The sequence below is a fragment of the Diabrotica virgifera genome, chromosome 10 (assembly GCF_917563875.1).
Source record: "Diabrotica virgifera virgifera chromosome 10, PGI_DIABVI_V3a".
NCBI classification, from domain to species: Eukaryota; Metazoa; Arthropoda; class Insecta; order Coleoptera; family Chrysomelidae; genus Diabrotica; species Diabrotica virgifera.
Genome location: NC_065452.1, coordinates 92690330 through 92717754, shown reverse-complemented (window position 1 = coordinate 92717754; position 27425 = coordinate 92690330). Strand labels below are relative to the sequence as shown.

General features: G+C 34.4%; 1 protein-coding gene across 3 annotated transcripts in view; it reads right to left on the bottom strand.

Annotated features, from left to right (window-relative positions):
- LOC126893461 (filamin-A) overlaps window positions 1-27425 on the bottom strand; it is a 510728-nt gene that overhangs the window by 439054 nt on the left and 44249 nt on the right. For all 3 annotated transcript variants that reach the window (XM_050663672.1, XM_050663673.1, XM_050663674.1), the window contains exon 2: window positions 4351-4875. In XM_050663672.1, coding sequence (XP_050519629.1) covers window positions 4351-4786 — 436 coding nt within the window. In that variant the 5' untranslated portion in view covers window positions 4787-4875. The remainder of the gene's footprint in view (window positions 1-4350; window positions 4876-27425) is intronic.

The window sequence follows — 27425 nt, the reverse complement described above, 5'->3', positions numbered from 1 at the left end:
CGCTCCCAGATATATTTGCATTGTTTCACACCAACAATAAGTACTTGTTCCAATGATAGGTTTTCAATGTCTTCGTTTCCCACTATGAAGTATTCTGACTTATCCATATTTATTACTAATCCTGCCTGTTGGTAATCTTCATTTAGGTTCCGTATCATATAGCTTAAGTCATCTTGATCTTGGGCTATAACAACTTGGTCGTCCGCAAAGTATAATGTAAATAGGGAGTTATTTCCCACTTTCAGTCCCATCGGTTTTACTGCTTTTGTCCATCTCTGTAAAGATTGTCCAAGGTATATTTTAAAGAGAGTGGGAGATAGACAACATCCTTGTCGGAGGCCTTTTGAAGTATTAAATGCCTCAGTGAAATGTTTGCCGTTTTTTATTCTGGAGTGGTCTCGTATAACATTTTAGTTGCTTGTATGAGTTTTCCATCGATACCGATGCCTTTCATTGACTTCCATAGTTCTGTTATGGGGACACTATCATAGGTTTTTTCTAGGTCCATAAGCACGATGTGGGTTTCCTTATTTTTCTGTATTCTTTTTTCTAGTGTTATTTTTAAAGTGAAGAGATTGTCTACCGTTGAACGTCCCGCAAGAAAGCCAGCTTGTTCTTTAGCTTGCTTTCCTTGAATTTCTTGTTCTATTTCATTTCTTAATATCCTGGAGTATAATCTTCCAATCCTGCTGATGACTGCGATTTCCCTATAGTTTTTGGGGTTATTTTTAGGCCCCTTCTTATGTATGGGAGTAATATGTGATGTTAGCCATTTATCTGGTACTTTTTCTCCATTCAGACATCTTTAGAGAAAAAATCAATAATTTATAACAAAAGGAACATTTACTGGGAACTTAATATTAATACCAGACTCATTACAACATACAACAATAAACAGAAATGTTCTGAGGTATTTTGTTCATACGACTAGCAGAAAAAAAGTCTTGAAAAGACTGATCGCCGAAGGCAAAAGATCAAGAGGCAGATCTCCTTCACTGGTGTCTGATCAAATTAAAAGACTCACAGGACTCTACCTTTCGGAAGTACAAAATAGAATTGAATGTCAATCAAATATCATAACGTCACCATATCCTTACGCAGGATAACGGACTGAAGAGGAGAAGAGGATTATACAATTTTATTTTTTTTAATATTTATTATACAATGTTATCCAATTTTCAATAAGTAAACTATATTATATTACTGAAAAATTAGGGATAATCCAAGCGGCGATATAAAGATTTACTAAAGTATCTGATTCACAGAATCAGGAACACAACAAAAGATTACCAGACAATCTAAAATGCATGACAATTATATTCATAGTAAGTATGTTCAAATTAACTTTCATACTTTTTGAATGAACCCCGTATATCTAGAGAAACATGGAAAGATTATTGAAGATGACATCATTCGTAAAAGTAATGTGAAGGTTTATTAAGGTAAAATAACGGTGGTATAACTAAGACTAAAAAAACGACCAGATGAAAACTATAGTTAAAAAAATGAAATTGCATAGGTACATAAAATACTGCATATTTGATCTTCAATCATTATTTTTTGTTTTCTTTATTACTGAAATGTTATGTATTTTTTTTTTCTTCCTGAATGTGTAATGCTGGAATGATGTACTTATTTAACAATTTATTGGATATAAAAAAATGCTTAGACATAGTTTTTATAGCCGAAGAAGCGATAATGTGACAAAATAACAAACATTGCATAATATGCAAAGTTTGCTTTGGCTATTATGCTATTGCAAATATTATGACTATTTGACTTGCAATGATTCGTGTTTTGTTTCTTGGTATTGAAATTTTTTTATTCTGCAGTTTTCTAGCTGATATGCCAGATGCAAGCGAGTTAGGTGTTAAAATTTTTTACTTTAGTCAATGAGGGTTACAGACAAGAAGATATTGCGAGGAGACTGTATATCCAGACCATCAATCGACTGTTTGCAACCCAACGGTTGCAATTTGCAAGAGCCCATGTTAATGGGAATGAACATCAATATGGGGAAGAATTCTTTTCGCAGATGAAACAAGGATACAATTATTATGGAAACCAGATGGTCGTGGTCGAGTATACACAGGAGGTCTGGGGAACATTTCGCAAAATGTAATCTTGTACACAATGTTAGTTTTGGTGGCGGTTCCAGTATGCTATGGGGTGGAATTAGTTAGGAAAGTCATACGGAGCTTATTGTAGTGAATAGTCGAATGAATGCCAACTACTGATACATACGCAACATCCTCGAAGACCATGTTTTTTCTGCATGTCGGCTTCATTGACTATGATAACTTTGTGCTAATGCATGATAATGGCCGTGCACATGCTGCAGGAACAGTCATATACAATGTCTTGAGGATGTTGGGATCGAGGCTCTAGACTAGCCACCAATTAGTCCTGATGCAAATCCCATAGACATAAACATGTCTGTATGGTATGGAACATCTTTAAACCATATAATATACGACCAAAAAATCCAGCTCCAAACTCAATTGCAGAATTAAAAATTACTGCACAGGAGGAATGGAATCGACTTCCGCAAGAAACCATCGGAGACCTTCTGCGACGCATGTCTAGAAGGATGCAGTCTATCTAGAGCTGGACGAGGAAGTAGGTACCAAGTAGGTACTTACATTTTTAAAATGTTGGTGCAAAAAGGTGTTCTATTGTCGTTATTGTTTCTCTTTATAATTAAATGTTATAAGCAATATCAGACTCATTCATTGATTTCTCTAGAAATTTGTTGTAGCTCTTCAATATGCAAGTTACTTGACAAGGAATATACGTAGATCCCAGCATAATTTATTACAGGTACATACCTACATACTAGTGATGTAACGAATGTCATTTTTTGAACATTCGCGAATACGAATGCTAATGCGAATATCTGCTACCGACATTCGCGAATACAGATGCGATTGCGAATATTCTATTTTTTTAATTTGTGTCTATTTTTGACATGTTTTATAAATTTATAATGAAAAGTTAATTGATATTTAGTGTAAATCAATCTGAATCTTAAGCTTTACTACATAATACCAAATAATAAAATAAAGTGAAGGCTGATAATGTGATTATACAAGGTAAAGTTACCATTTCTTAATATAAAAAAGATAAGAATTTAACAGATTTTGATTTTATCAACCTAATATTATCTTCAAATTTTTTTTCTGTTATTTATATTCACAAAACATTCGCACAAATTTCTCGAATGCGAATATGAAAAATATGCGAATATTCGCGGATGCGAATACGAATATTCGTTACATCACTACTACATACGGCAAAATGACTGTTTCGGGCTAGCGCTAAGATTGAACTTAAAATGAATATAAATAAATTCGAGTACTTGGAAATTGCGAGGAAAAAAGAAAGAAACAGCATGGGACACTTTAAGTTAGAGGTGGAGGATGGATCAGAGGTAGAATTTGAGAGGGTGGACGAATATATGTATTTTGGTACACTTATTGATAAAACATGCAAGGAAGAAATCCAGTTAAGATTGACCAAGAGTAATAGATGAGCTGGGGCTATGAACAAAATAATTAAGGCTCAAGGAATATCGCGTGATACAAAAATAAGAGTATACAAAACGATAATTAGACCCACAATGCTATACGACGCTAAGATATAGACTATGAATAAAACCATACAGAATAAATTGAAAGCCTGGAAAAGAAAAATACTTCGCAGAATATTTGGCGGAAAAGTAGAATGGAGAAGATGAACGAACGAAGAAGTGTAACAACTGTGCTAGCCCGCCGATGTCAAAAATAGTAAGAAACTCAGACTAGAATGATGGTCACGTCATCTAGAAAGAATGCAGTAGGACAGATAAGTCAAGAATATTGGTTTAAGAGGACCTGAGGGCAAAAAAGAGAGGAAGACCAAGAAGGAAATGGAAAGATGCAGTAATGGAAGATTCAGTGAGTTGGAAAAATAAGAGCAGAAAACCATGGAAATTATTCATTCAGCAATGGGCCTAAAAGGCCTGTTAACGAACGCTATACGTACATACATACAATTTATTTAGCAATAAAAGATATAAAACTTCAAAAGTAAAAAAATATACTTACTCATAAACAGGCTTTAAATTAAATATGTAATATCTTTGTCTGTGAGTGTATTTAAAGTCAAAAGTATTTTATAAATTTAGTGCCCTTAAGACAGAAGGTGCATATTATATCTAATAAATGCACTACCGACATAAAAATTACTAAAATATATATTTTTAAATGAAATATAATGTTACAGAAAACAAAAATTTCCTGCAAATGGTCTGCCAAAAAGATTCATGTCAAAACTGGTACCACTGAAGAATAATAAATAAATAAAACTTACCAATATTGACGATTCTAATTCCTTCGTCATCCTGCAAGAACTTAAGAGCCACAGACACATTTTCGAGTTTTTGCGACCGGAACGACGGTTTTTTGTTATATTTTGGCAAACTTTTTCCTGACAACACTTCGATCAAAGTTATTAGCCTCAACCCGTCACTGAGGTCCGTTTCTAAATTGCCAATATGTTTCGATACTGTTTTAAGATGTTCGTTTGCCCACCTTGTAAACGTGTTTTGTTGAATTTTTTTCCATTGTGCGTCCTCGGCTAACTCACGCTCGGTCGTCACCATCTCGTCCTCGTCATCTACTAACTGCTGCTGGTCGCGCTCGCTGCAGTACTCGATATTCGAATTCTGCGTCTGCACACCCAAGCAGGAATCAACGGCAACCGGTCTAAAACCGGTGCCGGTGTCGTGGTAGGGAAACTGGCTCATCGTTACCTTTAGCGGCTTAACCTCTTCTTGCTTAGTACGACACAACGGTGGTTAAGGTACTGCAACCTCACTAATGTCACCTATGACCCCTGCAACAAGAAAAATACTTCTGTGATTAATTTGTCGTTTACCTGCTAATCACTTAAAAACTAGTTAGATAAATATTAAAAACAGAAAACATACAAAATTGGAAAGAAATCCTTTGTAAAAGGTATAAATTTTTTTTATTAAAATCCCTTAAAAGGGCTACATCACAACAAAACGTTTTCGATTTTTATAAAAAATCATCATCAATGTTCGATAAACTGGATGCTAGCTGAGCCACAAAAGTTGCCATTAAGTCATTTAAATGTAATCAACTCAATTTGGATCCCACGTGTTGGGAAATCTGTATACCTTAGGGCATTATCCTGGTTGCCATGTGACCATCACAGGGCTTTTAATTGAAGTATGCACTTCTAAGGCATCTATATTATATGTAAAGGGTTTTTACCCAGATATTTTTCTTTTGTGGCTCAGCTAGCATCCAGTTTATCGAACACTGATGATGATTTTTTATAAAAATCGAAAACGTTTTGTTGTGAGGTAGCCCTTTTAAGGGATTTTAATAAAAAAATTTTTATACCTTTTACAAAGAATTTCTTTCCAATTTTGTGATTGATGGTATACAGCCAACTACAGGAAAAACATTTTCTTTTCCTTGTGGATTTAGAAAACATACAATTAGACAAGGCGAAAACGGCGGGTTCGTTGGTAAAATAATCCCATGAGATTTTTTTTTGCATAATCACATTCGTGAGACACCCCAGAATAAGGTTCAAGAAGTCGCCCACGCGAAAAGGGATCTCAATTTGTTTAAACAATTTTTTTTAAACAAATTGCAAAAATCGATATTTTCGGACCGGACATTTTTTTTTTAGGTTTTTTGGACCATTCTGAACAAAAAAGGTCTCGTAATTTTTCTCCGAAGTTGATCGTTTTCGAGTTATAAGCAATTTAAAATTAAAGAAAACTAAAAATGGCGATTTTCAAGGGCCAAAAGCACCAGTAAAAAATTTTATTTTTGAGGTTGCCACTCTAACTAAGAGGCAGATGGATGGTAGTTTTACATTGAAATTAAGCGAAAAGTAATGTTTATTTATTAAATAAACATTTTTTCCCTTTTCTGATATCAGTAGAATGTATTTTGAAGTAAATAACTTACATACATTCTTCTTTTTGTATCAATTAATTTAATTCAAAAAAATTAGGTTTATATTACTGAATAGAGAATTGAATAATCTTTCAAACGAGCTAGCACACGTACCCTATTCTCATTTAAAAAAAACATCGATTACGTCATCACGCCCAGATGGATGACGTCACTAATAGGATATATATGTCACAAAATCATAATTTAAAAATAAAATCGAACTGTTTCAGGATTTTTCCTTAAAGTGGCTGGCTTACGAAATAACGAATTTATTCCAAACATTTGCACCATACTGTATATACATTGTAAATCCCAAATTATGATGTACACTGTATATACATTGTAAATCATGATTCGTGAGTGCTCCTCGTAACATTCAACGTGTCTTGGTTTGTTTATTTCTAGTGCATCTTTATTGTGATTTTAGTATATAGTAATAATGTTTATTTATTCTAATCCTAAAACATACACTCCGCGCCAAAATTAACGCATAATTTTAAAATTATAATTTCAGTCGTAATGAAAAAATTTTTGTTTGTTCTTTTGTTCTTTAACCCTAAACGCCCAACCTTATGTAGGTTCCATGTACGCCCAAGGGTGGGTAAAAATGTCCACTTCAAAAATAGTTAAAATATTTATTGAGAGTTGTTACAAATGTTAGAAATGGATTAAACTTTAAGTATCTTATGCATATAAACACATCAATAGTAAACACAGCATTTTCTAAAATATTAATATAAACGACGTACAAAACCAACAAAATTACGATGTACATCAAAATTAAAATACCAGTCAAAGTCAGTAATTCAGATTTGTCGATTTTCTCCACATTCTTCCTTTCGGCCTCCTCATCAGTGTGGCGGATAATTATGTCGATTATGTAATTATACGTCAATAATTATGTGGATTATGTTCCTGTTAACGAGAAATCATATAGAAACCTTAAGTAACAAGTTTTACTAAGGGTGGCCATTTTGTGCTCACCCATATTTATCTCAAAATATTACTTTTATTTTCTAAAATATCGGTAGAACTAAATTAACATTCGATAAAGGGTCGTCTTTTTAAAAACAAATAATTTTTGAAAAATTTTGGAACACCTAATAAATATATTACAAGGGAATACGCTTTAAGTGAACATTTTTTACCCACCCTTGGACGTTTAAGGGTTAAGAACATCTGAAATAAAAAACTTTTATTTTTTTGCGAAAAATGTATTGCAATAAAACTACCATGCATGGTAGTTTGTATGATAGATGGTATCAGTATTGAACAGGTACCGTACACATGGCCTACTTTGCCCAGCAAATTTAAGTTTTATTCAAATATTTCCTTTTTTAGCACATATAAATAAATACAAAAATTATTTTGAGAACTCTCGAAATATTAACCGAGAATGTTCTTATCATTTTTTATAAAAATCTGTAACACAGTCGAGAAAAAAAAATAAATACAAGGTGGGCAAAGTTGCCCCGGAAAAGTTCAACATTGCCCACCTATTTTAAATTCACTGTAGGGCAAAATTAAAACGTAATAGGACTACTTTGCCCATGGCATACGTTTTAATTTGTCTACTATCCCCACAATATACGTTTTTAATTTTATTTTTTAATAAAAACTAGAACAAAAAGCTCTATTTTTCAGAGTTTTCTTCAATTTCGGAGAAACTTTTATTAAACAATTAGAAAAGAAATTATTACACTTTTATTATAAAAATATAAAAAAATATTACACTTTTATTAAAAAAAAAACACGAAAACTTATAACTGAAAACAACTTAAATTTTCTTTAAAAGAAAAATATCCTCTTCTACTTTTGGGAGGTTCCTTTATTATTTTTATAATGTCATCAAAATTGACGTCCGATATGTCTAATATGTTTGGATAAAAAAACCCTTTACATTTTTTCTTAAAATTTTACGGTGTGGTATGAATTGTCGTCGTTAATTTCTACTATAATTCCGATGAAATGTTTAACGTTTTTTTTTTTTTTTTTGTAAGAAATTGGACCCCCACAAAAGTACCAATTTTTAAATTATTTCCATCTACTTCGATATTTTCATCAGACTCGATATTTTCAACCATTTCATCCTGCTCTTCTTCATGTAATTCATGTGCCTCCCCACCAATATCATCGTCACTGTTAGTCATCTCCATTTCTTCTGCTAAATTTTCGTTGTCACTCGTCTCCTCTCTGTTTCTTCTTCTAAATCCTCGTTCCCACTTCCCTCCTGATTCTGACCAATTTCTTCAAATTGAACTGATTGACCGGGTTCAGTATTAAGCAACTTTTTCTTTCGTTTAACGCAACATTTAAAGGTATCCCCTTTCTTTTTTTGTTGTAAAAAATTTAATAATGCATTATCAATTTCAGAACTTACTCTTTTGATAAATCTCTCATTTGGCATCTTTTTTAGCACTTCATGTGGGTCAAAGGGACAAATTCCAGTTGCACGAAATGAACTTTGAAGATTTTTTTGAAAATTTGGTTCCATCGCGTCTATTAGTTTTGTTAGCAATTGAAGAAAGATGGTTTTTTCAACTGAATTTAAGTTAGGTTGACTAGTTTTTAAATCAGTAAGGATCTTTTTCCAGGCTCTTTTTAAAGGCCAGAAAAATCCAACATCAAGTGGTTGTGTAAGCCCTGTAGAATTAGGTGGCAAAAATACAAACCTTATATTTGCCCTTTGACAAGCCCTTATTATCTCAATATTCAAGTGTGAGGACAAGTTGTCCCCAATCAAAACCTTTGTGCTATTATCCCGTTTTGACCAAGGTAAAACAACTTTTAAAAACCAGTCTTCGAAAGTTGATGCATCAAACCATCCAGATTTTGTTCTATTATACAATGTACGAGGGGGACCACCGGTTACCCATTTATCATATAATCTTTCAGCTTTATAAACGACATACAGTGGTAGGCGTTCTCCTGTTGCGGTAGCTGCGAACATTAGAGACACTGCGCTTTTAGTGGCATTCATGTATCTTTCCGGGTATTTTGTCCCTCGTCGAAATACACATTTTTGGATACCAGGGTCATCTAACAGATTTGTCTCGTCATAATTTAGGATATTTTGAGGTTCGATGTTTTCAAATGTTATTTTTAAATTATTAAAATATCCCTCTATGATTTCTTCAGTGTTGGCTGCCCCGGAACGTTTAACGTTTTGGCAGTGCCTTTGAGTTAAAATGTGCTTATGTCGTGACAAAAAAGCCTTGACCCAGTCACAACTAGGAAGATTGTTGTTAGAGAAATAAACAACTCGAGTTCCTCTGGCATCTAAATATTGTTTGACAAGCATTCTAATCTCTAAGCTTTTTATAGGAGCACCATATTCTGCACTTGCTATAACAACATCCACTAAATGACGTTCTTCTATTTTAGTGAGTGCAAGGGGATGGCCAATGGAGGAAACATGCGTTCGTTTAATTTTATTCAGAATGGTTCGGCGTGGCACCTTAAAACGTTCTTGTGCCTGACGTAAACTTAAACCTCCTCTCACTGCTTCTACAGCTCGTTCAAGCATGGCTTTAGAGTAGTTTACATACTGCCTTGCTCCCAATTTTTTTCTGCTTTTTCTAGGCATTTTGATTGGTCCTTGAACGAAAAAAAAAAACAATTAGTTAAATACTGACATATTGTTTTACGTAAAAATTAATACTTTGTGACGTTAAACTCAAAAGCACACTTCCGTTTCCTTTCAAATGCCTCTAAAACATTTTATATAAAAAAATAAAAAATAAAAAATTAAAGACAATAAATGACAGGACAACATTGCCCACTTGGATTTTATTTTATAAAGAAGAAACATGTAATCCCTGATAAACGTTTCATCGCAAATTCAGTTAAAACAATACTAAATAAGACGTATAAACAAATATTTAGCTAATATTCCTAACTGGTGTATACCCAGCAGTGCTTAGCTTTTACCCTAAAAAACTACAAACACGTGTTCAAATTTCTTACCTTACTACAAGCGTCACTTCAGTCACACAGGTTACATCACACAATCACACTGTCTTGATTTATGCATGTTTCTTAGTGCGCGCGTAAACGTCTGTGGTACTTTGCTATGTTGCCAAGTATTTTTTTTATAAATATTATAACCCTTACAGTGGGCAAAGTTGAACCCACTGGGCAAAGTAGGCCATGTTTACGGTAATGAAAGTAAAATACCTTGGAATTACATTGTCAAGTTACGGAGACCTGGACAAAGAAGTGATAAATCAAGTACAAAAAGCAAATAGACTGGCAGGATGCTTTAATAACACTGTATGGTGAAACCGACATATTAACACTGAGATGAAGTCAAGAATTTATAAAGCATAATGAATAATGACATATGCATCAGAAACAAGACCCGATACATCTACAACACAAAGACTACTGGAAACGGCAGGGATGAGAGTACTGAGAAGAATTACAGGAAATACACTGAGAGATCGAAAGAGGAGTGACGATATTAGAAGGCAATGTAACGTACAGTGTATAAACGAATGGACACTAAATAGAAAAAAAGAATGGAATAACCACATAACCAGAATGGGGGAGACACGTGTGGTCAAAATAGCAAGAGATAGATCACCAATCGGTAGAAGTATCGGCCGACCGCGCAAAAAATGGAGTGACAACCATCCATACATTTATTAATCCGCCAATGAACAAGCAGAACTGCTTATAAAGAGGAAGAAGAAGAAGAAGAATTATTTTAACTGTACTAATATCCAAGTGGATTCCGTAAGTTCTAAAATGACTAATTTACAATGATTAATGGAATGTTCAAATATCTTATCTCTAAAGCGGCTTCTCGAATTTCTAAAACATTTAAACTAAACATTGATACAGCCATTTTGTTGCGCATTCTGACCGATTTCCGTTTCGACTATACTTGGGTTTTGTCTCGTTTGTTCGCTTTTTCGTGCTTCGGGATTAAAATGTATCTAATAAATTATTTAAAAATGACACTACGCTAGAAAAACGTTGACACGTCATTTATGTACATTTTCATTACTTTTGACATCTAATTCCCTTAAGCCCTTTAAATATTACCATTTTTCGTAATAAAAGTGCAAATATTTCGAACATTATTAATTTTATACATATAAAGTTTTATATAAACATTTCATATTTTTCAAAAATAAATTAAAAAATGCTTTAATATACAGGGAGTTTTATATAAAAGACAAAACTGTTGTTCATTGCGTTGTTCTGACTGACCTTGTACGATCTAAAAATAAGTTTAAATTGCAGAACTTTTTGATATACATAAAATTTGTTATAAGATGAAAACCAGAAGATTGAAGCCACCTTTATATACAGGGTGAGGCAGATAAACGGCCTATTAGAAATATCTCGAGAAATATAACTAAAAGCAACAAAATCATGAAAATTGGAATGAAGGGGTTTTGAAGTGATCTATTTAATGAAAATATTTTCATCTATTTGCTACTTCCGGTTATACCGGAAGTTGCTTATAACTTAGTTTTTTGAAGTGAAAACTTCTTTAGGGACGTTGTGCGATTTTTGGCTGGGGGAAAAAGCATTGAATTCGCTACCGTCATCGCGACCGTCATTGCGACCGTCATCGCTTATGCTATAATATATTATGTGTATGTATATAAATTGTGTAGAGGTATTTAAATTTAAAATAAATATAAAACCTATTTTAGGATGAGGAAAAAGGATTGATTTCGCGAACATCATCGCGACCGTCATCGCTTCGGCCAAATAAATTTTGTACATATAAGTATAGGTATATTATGTGTATGTATAAATAAATTGTATTCTTCTTCTTCTTAAGGTGCCTATCCGTTCCGGATGTTGGCGATCAGCATGGCTATCATAACTTTGCTTGCTGCTATTGTGAATAGTCCGGTTGTCGATGTATTAAACCACTTTCTCAGGTTTTGAAGCCAAGATATTCTTCTTCTCCCTGGTCATCTCTTTCCAAATACCTTGCCTTGAAGAATGAGTTGCAACAAGCCATATCTCTGTTCATTCCTCATAACAGATAAATTGTATAGAAGAATTTAAATTTAAAATAAATGTAAAACCTATTTTAGGATGGGGAAAAAGGATTTATTTCGCGACCGTCATCTCTTCGGCGAAATAAATTTTGTACGTATCTATATTATGTGTATGTATATGTTACAGTGAAAGCTGAATATTAGTCAAGGTGTACCGTCGCTAGTGATTGTCGACCTTCACTGAAATGACCAGTGAATGTTGATAGTAGAAAATATATATCAGCTTTCACTAGGGAAGGTGAACCTTCACGGAATCAGCCTAGGGAATGTTGAACATCTGGCGGATGTGCACGGCGGGCGAACGACCTTGACCTGTCGTCAATTTAGTTTACATTTTTAATACTTTTATGAAGTTTAACTTGTTTGAACGTATTTAATACCGCATAGTATAATAATTAGTAATTTTACATTTAAGCCTGCAAGTATCTTTTTATTTGCAGATCCCAGTTTAATACTTGTCCAGTAAACATTATAAAAGAAGATGAAATTCCAATGGAAAAGACACTTACTTTACGAACAGTTGCTACTACTCAGTCAACCGGAAGTGGGCAAGGATTTTTTAAGTGCAGTTGTAACAAGAAGTGCCAAACAAAGAAGTGTTACTGCATAAAAAACAATGTTTTATGCAATTCCAAATGCCATAAAGCATTATCATGTTGCAACAAATAATTTTATTATTGTTGACTATAGTATTTTCGTCTCTATTATAGTCTTTAAATTGTAGACTATAGTTTCACGTTTTATTTTGTTCTTATTTGTTCATCTTTCAAATTCTAAATTTACTTTTGTTATAAAAGTATACGTGATTTAAGATTAGTCTTTTATTTCTCTCTAACTTTCCCTAGACTGTTGTAGAGGAGGTTGTCATTCACTATAGGAATTGTCAACCTTCACTAGTGGATGTTGATCTTGTTTGTACGTCTGTGTAACTTTCCCTAGACTGCTGTAGGGGAGGTTGACGTTCACTAAGAATGGTCAACCTTCACTAGTGAAAGTTGATCTTGTTATTTCAGAATTCAACTTTCACTAAGATGCCCAGCGAGAGTCGACCGTGACTAGTAAAGGTTAACCTTCCCTGAAACGTCAACTTTCACTGTAACATATACATAAATTTTATATAATTATTTAAATTTAAAATAAATGTAAAACCTATTTTTGGATGGGGAAAAAGGATTTATTTCGCGACCGTCATCTCTTCGGCGAAATATTCTGGGACCAAAAATAGTTCGAATGAACCTAACTTACCTCAGTACAAATATGCACATAAAAAAAGTTACAGCCCTTTGAAGTTACAAAATAAAAATAGATTTTTTCGAGTATATCGAAAACTATTAGAGATTTTTTATTGAAAATGGACATGTGGTATTCTTATACAAGGAGCATCTTAAAGAAAAATTATAGTCAAATTTGTGCACCCCATAAAAATTTTATGGGGTTTCCTTCCCTTAAACCCTCCCAAACTTTTGTGTACGTTCCAATTAAATTATTGTTGTGGTACCATTAATTAAATTCAATATTTTTAAAACTTTTTTGCCTCTTAGTATTTTTTCGATAAGGCAGTTTTTATCGAGTTGCTAGTTCGTTTTTAATATGTTTACATACAAATTTTATGAGGGTATTGTACCTTTAAACCCCCCAAATGTTTGTGTACGTTCCAATTAAACTATTACTGCGGTGCCATTAATTAAACACAGCATTTTTAAAACTTTTTTGCCTCTTTGTATTGTTTCGATAAGGCACCTTTTATCGAGATGTGGCTTCTTTTTTAATATAGTTCAAAATATACCTAAAAATGTAAATCATAAATAAATTTTCATGTTATTACCAATAGTCTAAGAGCTGGGAGCAGATTTTGTGCGTGATAAGTAATATGGAAAAACTATACGGGGATATGTTGAATTAGTTGTGTACATGACTTTCACCAACGGCCGGAAACCAGAGTTGGGGCGGAGGGTAGTTATAAGGGGTCAAAGTCGCGGATTTTATTATTTTTTTATGACGCTCATGATCGAGATAGTGCACCAAAATTTGGGAATAAGTAGGTCATGACGTACCTAAGTAAAATCTCTAGGGGCTCAACGCTGCGTGGCCGACAAAGGGGTGGGGGTAGGGGTGAATATAAAAAATATAAGGGGTTTTTTGCGACGTTCGTGATTGAGATAGTGCACCAAAATTTGGGTATAAGTAGAACATGACATAAATAATTAAAATCCCCAGAGCCGGAAACCAGAGTCGGGAAGGAAGGTAGTTATAAGGGGTCAAAATTCCGTTTTTTATTATTTTTTTTGCGACGCTCATGATCGAGATAGCGCGCCAAAATTTGGGAATAAGTAGGTCATGACGTAACTAAGTAAAATCTCCAGGAGTGGAACGCTGCGTGGCCGACAAAGGGGTGGGGCAGGGGTGAATATAAAAAAATGTAAGGGGTTTTTTGCGACGTTCGTGATTGAGATAGTGCACCAAAATTTGGGTATTAGTAGACCATGACATAACTAAGTAATATCCCCAGAGGCGGAAACCAGAGTGGCGGACGAGGGTAGTTATAAGGGGTAAAAGTCGCGGTTTTTAGTATTTTTTTTGTGGCGCTCATGATGGAGATAGTGCACCAAAATTTGGGAGTAAGTAGGTTATGACGTAACTAAGTAAAATCTTCAGGGGCGGAATGCTGCTTGGGGTACAAAGGGGTGGTAGGCAGGGGTGAGTATATAAATATATGGGGTTTTTTTGCCAGTCGTGATCGAGATAGTGCACCAAAATTTGGGAATAAATAGATCATGACATTACTAAGTAAAATCTCCAGAGGCGGAACACTGCGTGGGGGACAAATGTTTTGCCGGGTCACAAAAAAATAATGCACACTGCGAATTTGGCCCCTTAAAACTACCCTCATCCCCAATTCTGGTTTCCGGCTCTGGGGCTTTTACTTAGCTAAGTCATGGTCTACTTATTCCCTAATTTTGGTGCACTATCTCAATCTAGCACGTCGCAAAAAACCCCTTATATTTTTTATATTCACACCTACCCCCACCCCTTTATCGGCCACGCAGCGTTCCACCTCTGGAGATTGTACTTAGTTACCTCATGACCTACTTATTCCCAAATTTTGGTGCACTATCTCGATCATGAGCGTCACAAAAAAAATAATAAAAACGGCGATTTTGACCCCTTATAACTACCCTCATGCCCAACTCTGGTTTCCGGCTCTGAGCATTTTACTTAGTTATGTCATGGTCTACTTATTCCCAAATTTTGGTGTACTCTCTCAATCACGAACGTCGCAAAAAACCCCTTATATTTTTTCTATTCACCCCTGCCCCACCCCTTTGTCGGCCACGCAGCGTGCCACCACTGGAGATTTTACTTAGTTACGTCATGACCTACTTATTCCCAAATTTTGGTGCACTCTCTCGATCATGAGCGTCACAAAAAAAAATAATAAAAACGGCGATTTTGACCCCTTATAACTACCCTCATCCCCAACTCTGGTTTCCGGCTCTGGGGATTTTACTTAGTAATGTCATGATCTGCTTATTCCCAAATTTTGGTCCACTATCTCAATCACGAACGTCGCAAAAAACCCTTTATATTTTTTATATTCACCCCTACCCCCACCCCTTTGTCGGCCACGCAGCGTTCCGCCCCTAAAGGTTTTACTTAGTTACGTCATGACCTACTTATTCCCAAATTTTGGTGCACTATCTCGATCATGAGCGTCATAAAAAAAATAATAAAATCCGCGACTTTGACCCCTTATAACTACCCTCGGCCCCAACTCTGGTTTCCGGCCGTTGGTGAAAGTCATGTACACAACTAATTTAACATATCCCCGTATAGTTTTTCCATATTACTTATCACGCACAAAATCCGCTTCTATCTCTCCGACTACAAGTCTCCATATCCGTACTTAACCATATACAAATATGTGGTGGATTTGAAAAATATTGAAAATATCTCGATAAAAACTGACTTTTCGAAAAAGTACTAAGAGGTAAAAAAGTTTTTAAAACATTGTGTTTAATTAATGGTACTACAATAATAATTAAATTGAAACGTACATAAAAGTTTGGGGGGATTTAAAGGAACAATACCCCCATAAAATTTTATGGAGTGTCCAAATTTCACTATAATTTTTTCTTAAGATACTACTGCCATAAGAATGCTACGTGTCCATTTTCAATAAAAAATTTTTAATAGTTTTCGATATATTGGAAAAAATCGATTTTCATTTTGTAACTTCAAAGGGCTGTAACTTTTTTTATATGCACATTTGTACTAAGGGAAGTTAGGTTAAATCGAACTGTTTTTGGTCCCAGAATATGTGGTTAAATTTAGGACCTGTATTTTTGTTACACCCTGTATATGTACGTATAATAATAATAATATTATTGAAGTGGAAACTTCTTTAGGGACGTTGTGCACTTTTTAGATGGGGAAAAAGTATTGAATTAGCGACCGTCATTGCGACCGTCATCGCTTCGGCGAAATAAATTTTTAAAGTGAAAAGTTTTTTAGGGACGTTGTGAACTTTAAGATGGGAAAAAAGTATTGAATTAGCGACCGTCATTGCTTTGACAAAAATAAATTTTTGAAGAGAACACTTCTTTAAGGACGTTGTGCACTTTTTAGATGGGGATAAAGTATTGAATTAGCGACCGTCATCTCGACCGTCATTGCTTCGACAAAATAAATTTTTGAAGTGAAAAGTTCTTTAGGCACGTTGTGCATTTTTTTGATAGGAAAAAGTATTAAATTAGCGACCGTCATCGCTTCGACGAAATAAATTTGGTACGTATATTATTATAATGTACGTATAATAATAGTAATATTATTGAAGTGGAAACTTCTTTAGGGACGTTGTGCACTTTTTATATGGGGAAAAAGTATTGAATTAGCGAGCGTCATTGCTTCGACGAAATAAATTTTTTAAGAGAACACTTCTTTAAGGACGTTGTGCACTTTTTAGATGGGGATAAAGTATTGAGTTAGCGACCATCATCGCGACCGTCGTCGTTTGGCGAAATAAATGTTTGAAGTGAAATGTTCTTTAGGGACGTTGTGCATTTTTGAAGTTATACTTCTTTACCGGCGATAGAGGGTAAATTTTTATATGGGAAAACCTAGCGACCGGGCGCATGCGCATTATAACTTTGTTCTGATTGGATGTTCAAATGACATGTCGAAAATTATTCATTATGGCGATTGTGGCACAGCTGTAGTTAGATTATTTATGGTTGTTGCGTTTTAAAATTTGTGTGAAAAGAAACAACAAACAAAAGTTAGTTAATAGTTATACTGCCTTTTTAAATAGTATTCATATACCTATATTTTTGGACTTTTGGACTATTTTGGACAAGGAAAACTCATTCTAATTTGGTAAGTAGTTTTTATTATAATCATATTGTAATTATACATTTGAATTAGGTTGAAATACATACATTTATTTTCTCAAGAATGCGGATTTCAGAGAGAAATCCCAAATTAGGTTCGATTTTTATTTTTAAATTATGATTTTTTGGCGTAGATTTATTTATCTAGTAGGTATGTAATGCTTTGATTTACATACTTAATTTGATTACCAACAAAAGTTCTAGCAATCTTCATCTAATATATTGTTTTCTTACTGTTTTGTTATATTTTTATATTTTCTTCCACAAAATTTAGACTACATAATTTAATTTTCAAAACAATTGTCAAACAGTAAAACGTTCAGTTACCGTATTTTTCCAAATGATAAATAATGTCGGATTGGACGAGTGAGTCTACGCTTCGATTACGAGTCAAAGCGGCACGAAATTCAAGGGTTCAATTCCCGATGCAAGTTTTATTTTTTTATTTTTTTATGCATGTTATGATTGTAAGTATATTTGATATATAATTTTTTTTCAGAAAATGCGTATTTAAAATTTTTGCCAACAATTATTATCGTTCAGAAATCATTTTTTTCTTTGTGGCATTTTTCAATGTGTTTGTGTGCGTTTTATTCTTTTATTTTTTAAAATTTTTGGTATTGTCTAACAAATCACATAATATGTAGTAGAAGTATAACTTCTTACGTGCGTACAAAGTACACACACATTCTTGTTTTGATGGGGAAAAAGTATTAAATTAGCGACCGTCATTGCTTCGACGAAATAAATTTTTGAAGTGAAAACTTCTTTAAGGACGTTGTGCACTTTTAGATGGGGAAAAGTATTGAATTAGCGACCGTCATTACTTCGACGAAATAAATTTTTGAAGTGAAAACTTCTTTAGGGACGTTGTGCCCTTTTTAGATGGGGAAAAAGTATTGACTTAGTGACCGTCATCGCGACCGTCATGGCTTCTACGAAATAATTTTTGAAGTGAAAACTTCTTTAGGGACGTTGTGCCCTTTTTAGATGGGGAAAAATATTAAATTAGCGATCGTCAATGCTTCGACGAAATAAATTGGTGAAGTGAAAACTTCAGGGAGGTCGGCCCTTTTTAGGTGGGAAAAAGTATTGAATTAGCAACCGTCATCGCTTCGGCACAATCAATTTTTGAAGTGAAAACTTCTTTAGGGACGTTCCGCACCTTTTCGATGGGGAAAAAGTATTAAATTAGCGACCGTCATTGCTTCAACGAAATAAAGTTTTGAAGTGAAAACTTCTTTAGGGACATTGTGCCATTTTTAGATGGGGAAAAGTGTTGAATTAGCGACTGTCATCGCTTCGGCGAAATAAATTTTTAAAATGAACACTTCTTTAGGGACGTTGTGCACTTTTTGGATGGGGAAGAATTATTGAATTAGCGACCTTCATCGTGACCGTCATTGCTTCGACGAAATAAATTTTTTAAGTGAAAACTTTTTAGGGACGTTGTGCACTTTTTAGATGGGGAAAAATATTAAACGAACGACCGTCACTGTGGAGATGAAATAAATTTTTGAAGTGAAAACTTCTTTACGGACGTAGTAAACTTTTTAGATGGGGAAAAAGTATTGAGTTTGCGACCGTCAGCACTTTGCGGAACTAAATTTCGTACGTATATATACAGTGGGTGATCATATTATTAGAGCCACCTAGTAAAATTCAATGTTTTAGAGGAAGGGTATATAATTGAGATGTATCATATATTAATGCATTTGTTTCCATTTGGTTGTCTTGTTACACTTTAAGAAAGTGCAATAAATAGTCTGACAATAGTGGCAACACGCATATGTGGCAATGCGTGACTCAGATGTCATTGTTTGTCAGTGCTGCCCAGCCTAGCTTGCAACTAGTGTGCCTATTTTTTTGTATTCTTGGTGTTTAGAGTTATAATATACTTTGTGAGTTTCCATTGCTCTCTAGTGATATTCTGACAGTCCTATACTATATTTTGTGAATTTAGTAAAAATTGCGCGTTCGTTACACTAGTGGTACCAGAACATCATGGCAAATCCAAAGACATCTCACCAAGGAAAATAGCGGAAATAAAAACTTGATATTCAATACTAATCGCTCCAACAGAAACATAGAATCCATTTCTATAGTTTCAAAGGCAACGTGGACCCTATAAAGAAAAAACTTACATACCATTATTAAACAAAAGTAAAATTTTCTGAGGTGGCTCTAATAATATGATCACCCACTGTATTATGGGTAGGTATACATAAACAGCATAGAACGTACCCAACGCGTATATAATATAGGTGTAGCACTTCTTTTTGGATGGCGAAAAAGCGTTGAGCTCGTAATTTATATACTATAAGAAGTTTTCTTTGTGCTGAGAAGCGCTCATGGGAGTGCTATCGGCACTCCCATGAGTGCTTTAAATTCTTTTGAAGTGAAAACTTCTTTAGGGACCTTGTGCGATTTTTGGATAGGGGAAAAGCATTGAATTCGCGATCGTCATCGCGACCGTCATTGCGACCGGCATCGCTTATGCTATATATTATGTGTATGTATATATAAATTGTGTAGAGATATTTAAATTTAAAATAAATGTAAAACCTATTTTAGGATGCGGAAAAAGGATTGATTTCGCGACCATCATCGCGACCGTCATCGCTTCGGCAAAATAAATGTTGTACATATATAGGTATATTATGTGTATGTATATATAAATTGTATAGAAGTATTTAATTTTAAAATATATGTTAAACCTATTTTTGAATGGGGAAAAAGGATTTATTTCGCGACCGTCATCGCGACCGTCATCTCTTCGGCTAAATAAATTTTGTACGTATATTTATTATGTGTATGAATATGTAGGTACATAAATTGTGTAGGGGCATTTAAATTTAAAATAAATGTAAAATCTATTTTGGAATGGGGAAAAAGGATTGATTTCGAGACCGTCATCGCTTCGATGAAATAAATTTTTGAAGTGAAAAGTTCTTTAGGGACCTTGTGCACTTTTTGTGTAGAATTAGCGACAGTCATCGCTTCGGCGAAATACATTTTTGAAGTGAAAACTTCTTTAGGGAAGTTGTGCCCTTTTTAAATGGCGAAAAAGTATTGAATTAGCGACCGTCATCCCGACCGTCATTGCTTTGACGAAATACATTTTTTAAGTGAAAACTTATTTAGGGACGTTGTGCACTTTTTAAATAGGGAAAAAGTATTGAATTAGCGACCGTCATTGCTTCGACCAAATAATGTTTTGAAGTGAAAACTTCTTTAGGGACGTTTTGCCCTTTTTAGATGGGGAAAAAGTATTGAATTAGCAAACGTCATCGCGACCGTCATTGCTTCGACGACAATAAATTTTTGAAGTGAAAACTTCTTAGGGACGTTGTGTTCTTTTTAGATGGGGGAAAAGTATTGAATTAGCGACCGTCATTGCTTCGACGAAATAATGTTTTGAAGTGAAAACTTCTTAGGTACGTTTTGCCCTTTTTAGATGGGGAAAATATATTGAGTTAGCGACCGTCATTGCTTCGACGAAAATAAATTTTTGAAGTGAAAACTTCTTTAGGGACGTTGTGCAGTTTTTAGATGGGGAAAAAGTATTAAATTAGCGACCGTCATTGCTTCGACGAAATCAATTGTTTAAGTGAAAACTTCTTTAGGAACGTTGTGCACTTTTTAGATGGGGAAAAAGTATTGAGTTTACGACCGTCATCACTTTGCCGAACTAAATTTCGTACGCAAATATATTATTATGTGTATGTACATGATACTAAAAATAACCAGATAGTATCTACCCGTAGCCCAAATACGTCCCAGTTCGCGCATGATGATGTAACTGGAGACCAATTTGAATTTGAATTCTTGTTAAAGTTAAATGGGATTTGTATGCATTCTGTCATGAAATTATTCAATTAGCAAAATAATATTAAACGACTTTTTTGTGTTATTTGTTTATCAAAGGCATCTCACTTTTACAAAGATAAAATATAAAATACACTTATCTTACAACCGCGAACGATTCAAACTAACCGGACGTTACGAACAGTTACGTCACGACTCCCCCTCCTTTCAGAATGCGCAATATATTATCTTCTTTCACCCTGATATTCACACCCTGTAGAATTGTAGTAGTTTCACATCAAAATTTATATTTATGTTCTTGTGATTTTTAATATAGTCTACTATTGTTACGAATTGTTAGTATAACTAAATTTTTAATTTTAGTATGCAGGGTTGGTCGAAACTCGGAATGAGTATTTTTTGAGTTTTCTTAAATAGAACACCCTGTATTTTAGTAGATATAGTAATGAAATGATATTTTATGGTACTTTTTTATTTCTTAAGCACTCACTATACCTAACTGCTTTAATTTGTGAGTTATTGGTGATTCAAGCACAACATTAATTGTAACAAAAAATACGTGACATTTTATTAGGTTGGCAGTGAAAATATTCAATCACAAATAATTTTTCGGAAATAAATACATATTAATCTAGACTGATCCTTAATTAAAATGACCAATAATGGTTGAACTATCAAAATACCTACGTAGTTAAGATTGTTGGTGCGATTAACAATTAAGCACAATTAAAGCAGTTAGGTATAGGGAACGCTTAGGAAATAAAAAAGTACCATAAAATATCATTTCATTACAATATCTACTAAAATACAAGATGTTCCATTTAAGAAAACTCAAAAAATACTCATTCCGAGTTTCGACAAACTCTGTATATTAAAATTCAACATTTAGCTATAGTAATAATTTTTAACAATAGTAGACTATATTAAAAATCATTTGAGCATAAATAGAGCTTTTGATGTCAAACTACTACAATTCTACAGGGTGTGAAAATTGATACGAACTTAATAATAAAACGTAAGTATCTTTTAAACTCCATCCATCCAATGGCACTACAGCCAAAATCCAGCCTTGGCCTCCTTCAGCAAGCTTCTCCAATCATTTCGATTTACCGCTGTTCTTTTCCATGAACGCGTTCCCAGGTCTTTTTCGCTGCATTCTTGCATACAGCAATTTTCTGGGGATTCTATTCTCATGCATGCGGACCACGTGCCCTGCCCACCGTAATCTCTTCAGTTTAGTGTATTGTGCTAGAGTTAGTTCGCTATATTGCTCGTATATTTCTCTATTATACCTAATTCGCCAGTTGTTATTTTCACTTATTGGGCCCAGTATCCTACGTAATATTTTTCTTTCAAACACATCTAATGCATTGGCAGATTTCTGTGTCACCACCCATGTTTCACAGCCATAACTTACTATGGGCCTGATTATTGTTTTATAGACCCGGAGTTTTGTTTTCCGGTGTACGTCTCGCGATTTGAATGTGTGGCCCATCGCGAAAGAGGCTTTATTTGCCAGCACAAGCCTTCTATTTATTTCCGGTTCTTCTTCACTGGTTGCGACCAGATCCATTCCTAGGTACGTGAATCTATTCACATGTTCTATATTGTCAATAAAGTGTTGTTGCGCCGGTCTATTTGATCTGGTTTGTAAGAGTAGTTTTGTTTTATTTGTATTTATTGCTAGCCCTACTGCTTCTGCACTCTGTTTCAACTCAACGTAGGTTTCTTCCGCTGCATTCATTGTTCTGCTCATTAAGTTTATATCATCTGCGTACTCTGCTAATTGGGTAGATTTGTTTGTAAGTATGTTATTTCCGCTCACCGTCAACCGTTTAATTACATATTCAAGAACAAGATTAAAAAGCGTTGGAGCCAGTCCGTCGCCTTGTTTCAGTCCTTGCGTTATCGTAAACGCATCAGTGATCTTCTGTCCTTGAATACATACCTGTGCTTCTGTCTCTGTCATTATTATTTGCACTAGTCGTATTAATTTTGATTGTATGCTGAATTCTTCCAATATATTAGGTAGAATTATTGTTCTATCTATTGAATCATAGGCTTGTTTAAAATCTACAAAGAGATTGTAAACGTCCAAGTCATATTCCCATGCTTTGGCTAGTATTTGTTTAACTGTAAATAGTTGGTCAATGGTAGATCTATTTTGCCTAAACCCTGCTTGATATTCCCCGATGATTTTTTCCGAGAGAGGTTGAAGTCTTCGATTAAGGATGTTTGTGAATATTTTGTATCCCGAACAAAGTAAAGAGATGCCTCTATACTTCTGACACAACAGTTTGTCTCCTTTTTTATGAATAGGGCAGATTATACTTTTCTTTCATTGTTGGGGGATTTCTTCTTCTATCCTTATCTCTCGTATTAGCTGGTACATCTGTTGTGTCAAATTCCTTCCTCCTTGCTTGAGTAGTTCTGCCGGTATTTTATCAATTCCCGGTGCTTTATGGCTTTTTTGTATGTGGATTGCCGTTTGGACCTCCTCTAGCGTTGGGAGTCTAGTTAATTCATTTTCTTCTCCATCTTCCCCAGCTCTTTTTGTTGTACCTCCTGCCATGTCTGCTGCTGCCTCTGTTGTTGTAATGGTAGTTGTGCCCCTTTGTTTAATACTTCCTTAAAATATGTCATCCAGGTTATCTTAATTTCGTCCATATCGCTAATGATTTCATCCTTCTTATTTTTGCAGAGGCTAGTCTTCGGTTCGTATCCCTGTCTTAAATGTTTGATAAATTGGTATGCACTACGTGTTTCGTTTTCCTTAAACTCCCTCTCTATGTTTAGTATCCGTTGGTTTTCGTACTTTCTCTTTTTCTGCCTGCACAGTTTATCTGCTCTTCGTCTTTTGTTCTCAAATTCTGTTTTTCTCTCTCTAGTACGTCTGAGTATGTAATTCTTATGTGCTTCATTTCTTTCCTGTATAGCTTGTTTGCATTCTTAATCGAACCATGTTTCTTCTCTCCGTTATGTCTTTGTTCCTCGGACTTCTTTCGCTGTGTTTAGTATGATACTGCTTATGGTGTTCCATTGATTTTCTATTGTGGAGTCTGCTCTGTTTTCTTCTCTTTTAAATTACCCTATACAAAACCTTATATTTTAAGAAAGAAGACATCGAGGAGAATCCAAAAATGTAAAAATATACAGGGTGTCCTATTAAAAAAACTAAGTTATAAGCAACTTCCGGTTTAACCGGAAGTAGCAAATAGATGAAAATATGTTCATTAAATAGATCACTCTTCAAACCCCCTTCATTCCATATTTTATGATTCTGTTGCCTTCAGTTCTCGAGATATTTCTAATATGCCGTTTATCTGCCTTACCCTAACAACTAAACGTTCAGACAAACGAAAATTTATTGAAAACATTTATCTTCACAACCTTGCTTATTGAATTAAATAACGAGATCAACAATACATATTAAAGTCTATCATTAATAATAAAATATTGAAATGGCTTGGTTTCTATGAACTTTGAATTGCGTTGTTGGCGGAAAAATAAAGTAAATATTGCATAATATCGTGGCCAGGCCCTTCTTCTCCACTGGGCTCACTGGGCACGTGCCCAGGGCCCCGCGATCGATTGGGGCCCCCTAGTCTCTACTCGATTATTAAATGATAACTGAATAGGTTATCTAAGCACGGAAAAAAATATACGAGAAATATAAAAAAATATATATTTTTTAGATACTAGTATGCAGCTATATAGAGCTGTATAACTATATAATACTAGTATGACAGTTGTCATGGCTACCACTAAGATCATCGTACTCGACACGAATTAATACAAATATCACCGAAACTATAATAAATATATGATAAAAATGTAATATTTAACAAGTAGTCAATGTCATTGAAAATACTTTTCAGTATAAGTCTAATACATTTTCGGACTCTAATTATCGTTGGAATATACCTACTGACAGAACATTTAGGTTCAAAAAAGTTGTTAAAAGCCTTTCTCAAACAAGATCGTCAGCCAGAGCTGATGCTATGAGCGCCTTGCATGGAGGTTATAAAAAGAAATTATAGGAGCTTTGATATCCATCGTCACAGATATAGAACAGACACAAGAAACTAGAGCAAAAGCCCTTAAGTCCGTCCAAAAAAATGTCCAAAAACTAGAATTTATTATAGTAACAGAAATTTCGAGCTCTATATTAGACAGAACAGATTAAACAAGCAATTATCTTCAGAAAGAACACTGGACGTTACAATTAATTTCGTTACTGCACTCGATGATTATATAATTAGCATCAGGGATAAATTTGATTACTTGGAATCGTCCGCCAAAAAAAAATACCCGGAATCTGACTATAAAGACCTACCCCAAAGATCCAGACGTAGAAGCTCACGCCAGACTTTTTTTGATGACTCTGCACCATCAGTCCAACTGAATAGTAAAGAAATATTCAGAGTCGAATCCGTTATCCCCATATTGATACCCTGAGCTTTCATCTAAAACAGCGATTAAGTTTGTATAAGAACATTAGTCAACGTTTTAAATTATTTTTTCGCTTGAAAACTCTGAATTCCGAAGAGTTGAGAAAAAGTTGCAAAGAATTTGTAAAATCTATTATAAAGACGTAAACGAAAAAGAGTTTAGGGTACGAACAGAACAAGTGGGTCGAGGTGGAGGTGTAGGTCGCGGTGGATGCTACTAGTTAAGTCACGGTCGATGTCGACAGCACAAGGAGGTCACCTGCGCTGTCAGTCGAGCTAGAACCACTATCAGGTGAAGTAGTTTAATAAAATTTGAAGAAATTCAAAAATAAACTGAATACAAAAAAGGGATTATATAAAAAGTATCAACTCAAATAGCGCAGGTAATGACAACTTAGCTTCGAACGGACCAATCACAGGGAAGCATCCTTGTAGGCCGCGCAGTAGACATCCATGTAAAACAAACTCATTTTATTTTCAAAAGCATCGATGTAAACCTCCTAAGTGGCATCGCGCTAAACCTCCACCGCGACTTACCTGCTCTGTTCTCTTCCATTCACTACAATGTGTTTGTTGTACATGGATATCGATATCGACCGCGACCTACTTGTTCTGTTCTTACCCTTAGAAATGGAATGTCTGCATTTAACAGAATACTTGAAAATTAATCAAAGTAAAAATGAAGGAAGTAATAGTATCCTGGACATCATCTTTTAAAAGAGAACAAAATTTAAGACAGCTTTCCTAATGTAGAAATGGCACTGAGAATCTATTTAAGCGTGATGGTAAAAAACTGCACTGGGGAATTCTTCTTCTCCAAATTAAAAGGAATAAAAAATGAATTAAAATGTAGCTACCATGCTTCAAGAGAGATTAAACAGTTTGTCGCTAATGCCAATAAAATGTGATATGCTCGAAAACAGATTTTGAAGATGTGATAGACGATTTTGCTCAATCAAATCTAGAAGTGTGCCTGTTCTCTTCAATCAAGATAGATAGGTACTTATAAGATTAGTCGTGGATGCTAATTACTTTGTGTGTACTTACTACATTATTTTAATTACCTATTCATAATACATAATAACTAATGTTACTGTAAAGGAATAAAAATAAAGCTAAAACTTTGCATATCTAAATATGTTCTTTTTCTGTTCTAATAAAATAGTGCTTTATTATAGGCCAGGGCACATTTTCCTAATGTGACCAAAGCCTCTAATGGGTAAAAGACGGCCCTGAATTCGTGGCAACTAAATGTTTGGGATTATCTAGTTTCGTGTATAAAATAAATAATTTTGACATTAACTTATTATAAGTAAGTATATAAGTAAGTTACTTATTATAAGTAAGTAAGTATATAAGTAAGTTTCTTGAGAATTACTTGTAACAAACCTCTGATAAGATATTTATACAAAAATGGCCAGAGGAAGTGTGGCACATACTAAATTTCGTTAATTGATAATTAAAAATAGTATCAGGGTAAAAAATACGATAAATTTCTGAACAATTCGGTCTGCGTAAGTTTATAGTGTCATAGATAAGCATTATCATGAGAGTGAAAGTGCCCAACCTAAAGGCAAAAGTTCGGATAGATAGATTTAAAGAGGTGGATTCTGGCTATTCCACTGCGACCTTTTCAGATCTATGGTCAGGGCCGTGCCGTGCTATGATGCGGCGAGGCAGTCGCATCAAGCGGCATCACAAGGGGGCGGCATAATCAGTAAAATAAAAAAAAATGTCAGATTATGTAAAAATGTT